Genomic DNA, 8,542 nt, shown 5'->3' on the forward strand with positions numbered 1-8,542 from the left:
TTTTTTTCGATGGTGCTACAATTAATAAAAAGTTGATATGCGACTTGGAAAACCTTAGTTAAATAGTAATAAAGAGTAAAAGTGAATTAAACCCTACAAAGAACTTTTATCATATCTTTTTAGCATTTGTTACCTAAGATATCATAGAGGAGCACAGAGTATATAATATATGCTGGTAGTTACCTAGCTACATATCGTACTCAGTACCTATTCACTTTAACTTATAAACTCTTGCTATGTTGTTTCTTGGTAGTTTGTAAATAGTTTATCTTGAGTTTTCATATTTGTTAGTCATTTCTTTTGCTATTTCCTGTATCAATATTGGCCAGTTCTTTTTTAAATGCTATTTACAAGCGTTAAAATTTAAGAATTGTTACTTTATAAAGTTATTTAAATTTCAAATGTAAGTGCAAATGGGATATCATTTATGACTCATTACTGTATTGTTTTACTTATACAATTATTTTGATAATTGCTAGATGAGTGAATCATGTGTGGAGACTCCTGAAGCACCGGCTTGGCTGTCTAAATTGGAAAGTCAAAGGGAAAAACTGAGTAAGGCTCGTCTTGGTCATGACAGCGGCGCCGGTGCATCCTGCAATTCGTGTGGTAAATTGTTTGTAACATTTGTATTAAAAAAAATATTACTTATATTTTTATATTATCACTATGCACAGAGAACTGTCAGTGTTTCCTTTGTTTTTTATTTACTGCAACTACAGTCATTAACTTGTATATTACCATGGGTTATCAATTAGTTCATATTGTTATTATAAGAATAAAATTTAATAGGATATGATTGGCAGATTATAATAAGTATACTGCTCTTTAATATAAAATTTTATTATACATAATGAATTCTTATTTTATTTAAAGGATCGGGATGCCCGGGTCTTGATTTGCATTTCTGGCGTAAGGTCTGTCGAGCGTGCCACTGTAGTAAAGACGTACATGACGTACAAGATGATGATCTATCAGGATGGGCACAGTTTGAACTACTGGGAACAGCTAAACCAAAAAAAGGAACATGTAATATGCATAGTTTTATGCTAATAAGAATTAAAAGAGTTAAAATTTCTAATTATGAAATTTGTTTTCAGTGCCACTTATTAAAATTCGAGGGGTGACAGACAAACCAGTAAAACTTGACTGGGTGCCTCCAAATGCTTCTACGGAATTGGTAAAATTTTATTTTATATATATAGAAGAGATTTGTTAAATGCGTTAATATAAGTCTGATAAGATAAAGCTATATGTTATCATTGATCACTAAGCTGATAGTCTGAAAATAATAATGAAATAACACATATGTGTTATCATATATGTATATTTTTAGTGCTAAGAATTATGAAGAAGCAAATTCCAGTTATATCTTTTATATGCACTATAATGCTGATATATACCAATGTATACTTTAATTATGACTACATATAATTGATAATAACATATAACTAACTGTATGTATTGATTTCATTATAGGTATCAGAATATATGTCATGTTTGGGTGAGTTGGCTCCAGTGTCAGGCTCTGAAGCCGCTAAAAAGCGTCGAGCTCAGCTTAGAACACAATTGCCGCCGCATGATGTTGCTACAGCTGCAAGAACACATGCCTCTGAGCAGGAAAAGACAGAGCATACTGTACGTATATTTCGTATGTGATTGGAATCTTAAATTAGTTATATAAAATATAACAATTTACCATTAACTCCCATATGTTAACTTTAATTTGTGGTCATAGCAAAGTCCATCCAATCTTATATAATTATAAATATTTCTGACAAAAATTAAGATATAATTTATTTATACAGTGTATCCTTACATATCGCCTTAAATTATAAGATGATCATATGTACTTATAATTTTCTTTGTTTACCAGGAATACATCATGCGTATCAAAGAAAATGTGGTTGGTATGGGTAATGTTGTCAGAGTGGCGCCATTACAAAATGGGGAGGTTGTGTCTATAGAGAACGCAAAAACTCATACAACTACTAAGTCATATGCATTACCATTAAAAATATCAAACATATCAAGGGGTGTCAAATATAATATAGTACCTAAAAACGCATCAGATAAAAAGCTTGTGTTGGACACGCAAGGTAATATAGTAAGCAGTGCTGCAAATTTACCAGATTATAAATCAAGTCCAGTATTGAGCAAAGTTGTAAAAGACAGACTTAATGCTATGCACATTGAATCAGACAGAATCAAAAGTGCTGTAGAACATGGACCAGTTTATGATAAACTGTTTAAAAATTTAAATGATTTGAATATGCAAGTTGCTAATGATGTATATCTTCAACCTATAAAACTCTTTAGAGATGAATATAATAGAAACCCACAATTTAAAGATGAAGTCAATGAGTTTGCCAGTAAATCTCTAGGAGCACAAATAATACCCGATGTATGGTCTGCAAATAATAATAATCTAATGGGCACAGCTAAATTGTTTGATAGCAGAATTCAGAAAGGCACTATTTTTGCACCGAATGGAGAAATATGGAGTTGGAAACATGAACCAACAAGCCCAGAACATAGTGGTACTATTTGTTCAACAATAATAAATCCTCAATATTCTACCAGTATGAAACCAATTAATCAGGTGGAACCACAACAGACAGCACCTTTAAGAGAATATTTAAGGACTCATTCAGAGGAAGACTATCCTCCACCATTACCCAATTATAGTACATATCCCGGAGCTCTGCCGGTAACTCCTCAGGATAATAAGTTGAATAACTCATCTCCAAATCAATTTGACACTGTAGCAAACCCTGTCCAGATTGGTAATTATGCAGAGCAGATTGACCCAATTCTGACGCAGTTTGCTGATATGTCACTGAATCCAGCTGAAGTAGAGTTTAACAGAAAGTTATACAATGAAGGAGTACCATGTCAAAGATGTGAAAAACCAATGTTTGCTGGCGAAGTTGCTGTGAAAGCTGAAAGGGCAGGCCAGGAGGCAATATGGCATCCACAATGTTTCACATGCTGTAAATGTGGTGAACTTCTCGCTGATCTCGTGTATTTCTACTACAAGGGAGAAATTTACTGTGCCAGAGATTTGGCAAATGTATTGGAGATTCCGCGTTGTGCTGGTTGTGATGAGTTAATATTCACACGTCCATATACTGCAGCTGAGGGCAGAGCATTCCATGTTGAGCATTTTTGTTGCTATCATTGTGACGCACCGCTTGGTGGAAAGAAATATGTGCCAGATGATAAAACAGGTCTGCCAATTTGTCTAATGTGTTATGACCAGTATTATGCAGAGCGTTGCAAAGCCTGCGGTGGTATTATAGGACCTGAACAGCAAGGAGTTTCTTGGAGCAAGACACATTGGCATGCAGAATGCTTCATTTGTTCGGGTCGAATGTGTGGTAAAAGCTTACTAAGTGGCAGATTTGTTGTTAAGCAAGATATGCCCTTTTGCAGTGTGCCTTGTGTACAAAGTAGAATCAAGTGAAACATATTTTTCTGAATATAAATTTACATAATCCAATACACTTCTAGGCAATGATAAAACAATATTATATTTTATAAAAGTATACCTAGTTTTAAGAATATTGTGATGAAATATATTTTGATATTTAGTCTATATAAGTGATGTGTATTAATAAGAGCAAAAATCATGACATTTTATGTTGAAAACATAGTATATGATTTAATGTACTTTGTTTTAAGTAAAAATGTTGATGTTGGCAAAATATTCCACAAATTGCGTGTATGAAGCCATAGCATAAATTATATATATATATATACTCTTGTTATTATATGTATTGTCAAGAACCAATTACTGCTTGACAAATTATAATTTAAATTAAAAAAAAATATTTATATTTCAATATAACTAAGTTTATTATAGTCCAATATGTAATCAACACAATTGCAAGTTTTTGACCATTTTGGGCTGCAAATTGGGGACCACTTTATAAATTCCTTCACGATGACTGATTTTTGCTGTTTAAAATTTAAAAAAATAAGAATTTATTTATATACATTCCTATAAATTTTAATAATGTGTCAATTAATTGTTGATAAATTAAGTGATTTTATATGATGGATATATTAGTGATGTTTTCTAGGATGTGCCATTAAATATGAAATTTATAGTTTGTGAGAGAATAAATATAAATATTAAAATATATACATAACTGTATTATTTATAATACTTTTTAGAATAATTTTTACAAACAATGACTAACTGATTTTGTTTAGTAATATTAAAGGCTCTAGAAAAATACTGCTCTTGTTTTTTTTTTAACTAGAGTGAAACTCACTAGCATTTGGTTAAAGTTTAAAAAAAATTGATTCTTCAATTAAATACTTATCTTTATCATTTTATAAGTAATAAATGGTTTGTCCAGAACATCATTTGCTTTATGTATGTTTATAAATTTTTCCTAAAACATTTTAAAGAACTTGTTTTATAGTAAATTTAAAGAAAGATATCTCATGAAATAAAATTAGATAGTAATAGATAAAACAAAAACAATAAGTCTTATTATATTTATTAATACAAACTTACATTATTTCAGTTTACAGTTTATCTATACATTAAAATAGATTAAAAATATAGAGTGCATAATTTTTTTAGATGGAACTGAAGAGTTTTACATAAATTTATAGGATTAATTAGTCTTCAGGAAATCTTTGAGGGATTCCTTTTTAACTACAGAGGGAAAGCAGTAATCACCTGCATTATATGATTACAATGTTAGTATGCAAAACAATAATTTATATTAACAAGAGCGGGAAATTAGCCTGATATTTTTAAATGTTCCAAATTACTTTTCAGTTTGTTAAGATTTTCGTGAACGGCTTCTTGTTTATTCTCTAATGCAGATATGTTACCATCACATCTTTTAATTTCCTTATTAATATATTCCATCCTCTTGGAAACGTTCTGTCTAGCCTCTTCTAAATCTTGTTTGACTAAGACTGGTCCAATAAGTTTAAAGACCTCCGAATCCTTCTTTAGTAATGCTAGTTCTTCTTTAACAGCTTTGTTTTCATTAAGTTGACTATCCAATTGTTGTTTCAGAGCTACTGCCTTATGATATTCCTTTTTTAAATTATTGTAAATCTCGAATTCTTTTTGTAATTTCTTTTGCACTTCATCAGCCATTTTACCGCAATAAATGTTATTTTATAATAATAAATATGTATTCAAGTCTAATAACACTTTAAATATAAAGTCACCGAAATAGAAATGTTTTCTAGCAGGATATCCACTGGGTAAAATTTTTGACAAATGACAATATCGTTATTTAGTGAGGTTATGTTATAGAATATATAAGAATGTAATATCATAGTCCAATAAAAATAAATTATTCTTGTTTAACGAAATAAAATAGATTATTAACATATTATTCAGTTTCTAATAACGCTTTACAAAATATTAAATTATAATGCTATAAGGAGGAGGTGGATATATTTCAAAGAAAATCAGCCCGTCCCATTTTATATCGAGAGACCTAAAATTTTAACTATTGAATTAGGTGTAAATTTTTTTAATATTCATTTTTAAGCTAATCGTTTTTATTCCGAAGGTTTTGAGAAAAAATCTGGTCAGCGTCTGTCGGAGTTAGCGTCCCGTATGTAAGCGACTTTATTTCTTAATTTCATAATCGCTCTTAATAAATATGTTTTGGTAAGTAGATAAATTTTTTAATTGTTTTAGTAATGTTATAATACATAAATTTATAAGTTAAAAGTTTTTATGTTTTTAAAGTAAAAAAAAAGTTTTTAAGTTAATGTTATAATATTTAATTAAATTTTCAAATTTTTATAAAATGTAATTCGTACTTTAATTTTTTTTTCATTTATTTAAGTACATTCTTTTGTGTAGGTAGGTACATATTATTTAAGTTGATTGAATTCTATTTCAAAATCGAAAACTTATTAAAGGTTGGACTTATAAGCTTCGGTATTGATATAGAATTTATAATTTCATGGCATTTTCTACATTCACATATGCACGGTAGATGTAGTTATTATTAAATCCTAATGAAGAATAAAAGTAAAAAAATTACTATTAGGTACGGTAAATGATATTTTTTGGATTTAATGGAGTGTACCTATTCTAAAAATAAATAATAACTCGATCAGCATTGTCATACATTCATATGAGGTTTAATTATAATTTCCCCCCATATTCTAAAGTCCACATGTAATTTGGATCTTTGCTATCTTGGGCTTCTTTTTCTATTTGGTTTGTTCTTTTCAAAACTTTCTGTACACTTTGGTAGAGATTTTTGTTTTGCATAATAGGTTCGTAATTTATCAATTTTTCAGATCTTGATTTTAAATTGCCTGATTTTCCAAATCTCTCTCTCACAAATTTTTCATACAAGTCTTCGCCACTGTCACGATAGTTGAAATATCCTTTATTTTTCTTTTTGGGCTCTTCTGATGAATCCTCATCTTGAGGGTAGGAGTAAAATTGATAAAAATTGTCTTTGTTTTCTTTAGATTTACCTTCGTATTTCGAGTTTTCGTGATGTTCCTCCTCCTCTTCATCATCTTGTTCCTCTTCTGTATCTTCAAGCTTTCTTTTTTGATCTTTGTCATCGTCTTCTCCTTCCTTGTGAGTGTATGCTAATATATCTTTTGGCAGTTTAATTTCAGGTAATTTAATACTTAAATCACTAAACTTGATATTTAAATCTTTATCATACTCATGATTATCTGGAGTCAATATATCTAAGGTCCCTTCTTCGTCGTTATTTTTATGAGATGGCGGTTCTTCCGTACTATCACTTTTAGCATTTGTATGCTTGTAGTTTTCTGGTATTCTTTCAAATTGTGATTTAACGTCTTCATTTAATGTTTTAGATGTTGAAAGTAAATCTTTTACACCTATATTCTTCAAATTTTTCTTAATATATTCATCTCTTGGTTTGATTTCTTCACTTTCTCTATATTCTTTGCTTACTTCTTCGCTTTGAGAACTACTGTCTTCATTATTAAGTTCTATAACAGGTTTAATTTCATCATCATTTATCTTGACTTGTTTTGCGTTGGTAGAGTCAACGATTGAAGAGCTTTTTGAATTAGTAATCGTATCAGGTTTTTCTAAGGTAGTTTGTGAATCTGGTGAAATCTCTGCCGAAAAGTCCTTAATATCATCATCTTTAAAATCTTTATTAATTTGATTGTTTTTACCATTTAAATTTTCATAACTGAAATCCTCAACCTTTTGTTCCTTTATTGGGTTGTTATTGTTATTGTTCAAACCCAATTTACCTTTATCAACCCTTTGTGTTTTTTCAAAGTCATCAAAATTCTCAATACTTTCGGAATTCGTTTCATTTGAATTTCTATCGTCTTCGCTGTGACGATCATTTTCCAATTTATCACTGCTTAACGAATCCTCACTTGTAGGTAAAACTTTTTCGAATGATACTTTATCACCGAGTTGCTCTCTTTCTTTGTGTTTTTTACTGTCTCCTACTTTGTGTTCGTTACTTTGACCTAGATCCTCTTTTGTGCTATCGTATTCTCTGCTTTCGTCAATCTCATAGCGATTCTTTTTATCTTTTTTATTTTGATCTATTTTGTGAGGTATATGTTTAACACTTTCTCTATTGAGTAAACCATCACGTTCGTTACTTTCCTCATTGGAATTAATATATTTTTTGTTCTCCTCCTTACTTTTGTCAATTTCGCTTTTAGGTGTTATATTTTTATTATTTTTTTCGATAATTTCATAACTGTCATTTATGTTTTTTTCCGATACGTCCTTATTATCATATTCAAAACGTTCCCTGCTACTATCTTCAAGATCTTCAATACTATCGTATGGTTCTGTTTTACTATTTTCCTTAAGGTTTTCTTCTGTAGAAATATCGCCCTCGTCAGCGTAATTATTGCTGTCGTCTTTAGTATTTTTGGATTTTTCGTTGTATTCTATTTTTCTGTTGCCATTAAATTTATTACTATTAATATCATCTTTTTGATAGTTTTTGTTACTATACCTTCCCTCATCTTGTTGAGGAAATCTTTGTTTATCTTGCAACAATATATCAATGGATGGCTTTATGTTTTCATGCAGGGTTTCAATATTAAAATCAGCTAAATCAGAGTGCTTTATAAACTCTTGGGAATTCTTTGGAGTCTCAGCTAATTCTTCTCTATCAGATTGGTGATCATTCAATTGAAATCTTTGAGGTCGCCTGTGGTCGCTATTTTCAGAGTCAGATAAAAGAGATCTTTTCTTTCTTTTTAAGCTATTTTTTTGGTGACCCTTTCTTTTATTATTAGTAGATAGGTCTATTTTTTTATAGATATATTTTAGTATTTTGTCGCTTTGTTTATTATTTAAAACTTTTTCTAAATTTTTATCGTCATATGTACAATTATCCAAATTATTGTTAAATTTATTATCATTACTATTTAATTTTTGAGTTTCTTGGACTGTGTCGTTGTTACTTTTCACAATGTTTAACTCTGTATTTAAAGACAATTCTAGTCCTAAATTTAAAGAGTCATTGAAAGTGCAATCTTCATTTGTAACATGTTTGATGGGCTTTGTATCTTC

At 29.8% G+C, this 8,542-nt stretch overlaps 3 protein-coding genes across 3 annotated transcripts; 1 reads left to right on the forward strand and 2 right to left on the reverse strand.

Annotated features, from left to right (window-relative positions):
• The first annotated feature begins 211 nt into the window (after positions 1 to 211).
• Positions 212 to 4,246, forward strand: LOC116769060 (testin). Its single transcript, XM_032660036.2, has 6 exons — positions 212 to 403; positions 480 to 609; positions 877 to 1,029; positions 1,101 to 1,180; positions 1,480 to 1,638; positions 1,877 to 4,246. Exons 2-6 carry the CDS (start codon positions 480 to 482, stop codon positions 3,464 to 3,466), a joined length of 2,112 nt encoding a protein of 703 aa, XP_032515927.2. The 5' UTR covers positions 212 to 403; the 3' UTR covers positions 3,467 to 4,246.
• Positions 4,247 to 4,495: 249 nt separating this feature from the next.
• LOC116768966 (prefoldin subunit 6) lies at positions 4,496 to 5,252 on the reverse strand. The gene has a single exon (XM_032659901.2). It carries the CDS (start codon positions 5,126 to 5,128, stop codon positions 4,760 to 4,762), a length of 369 nt encoding a protein of 122 aa, XP_032515792.1. The 5' UTR covers positions 5,129 to 5,252; the 3' UTR covers positions 4,496 to 4,759.
• Positions 5,253 to 6,139: 887 nt separating this feature from the next.
• LOC116769261 (DNA ligase 1-like) lies at positions 6,140 to 7,989 on the reverse strand. Its single transcript, XM_061529424.1, has 3 exons — positions 7,980 to 7,989; positions 7,168 to 7,881; positions 6,140 to 7,107 (listed from the first exon to the last, which is right to left on the reverse strand). The coding sequence occupies exons 1-3, from the start codon at positions 7,987 to 7,989 to the stop codon at positions 6,140 to 6,142; spliced, it is 1,692 nt and encodes a 563-aa protein (XP_061385408.1).
• Positions 7,990 to 8,542: the final 553 nt, after the last annotated feature.

Source organism: Danaus plexippus, chromosome 5 (assembly GCF_018135715.1).
Source record: "Danaus plexippus chromosome 5, MEX_DaPlex, whole genome shotgun sequence".
NCBI lineage: Eukaryota > Metazoa > Arthropoda > Insecta > Lepidoptera > Nymphalidae > Danaus > Danaus plexippus.

Bases quoted from the DNA above. Each gene is read 5' to 3' on its own strand.
- LOC116768966 (XM_032659901.2), bottom strand. From the start codon at position 5,128: ATGGCTGATGAAGTGCAAAAGAAATTACAAAAAGAATTCGAGATTTAC.
- LOC116769060 (XM_032660036.2), top strand. From the start codon at position 480: ATGAGTGAATCATGTGTGGAGACTCCTGAAGCACCGGCTTGGCTGTCT. The intron at 610-876 runs GTAAATTGTTTG...TTTTATTTAAAG, and splicing joins TGCATCCTGCAATTCGTGTG to GATCGGGATGCCCGGGTCTT. The intron at 1,639-1,876 runs GTACGTATATTT...TTTGTTTACCAG, and splicing joins AGGAAAAGACAGAGCATACT to GAATACATCATGCGTATCAA.
- LOC116769261 (XM_061529424.1), bottom strand. The intron at 7,108-7,167 runs GTAAAAACAATC...ACTTTTCGGCAG, and splicing joins CAGTTATGAAAATTTAAATG to AGATTTCACCAGATTCACAA.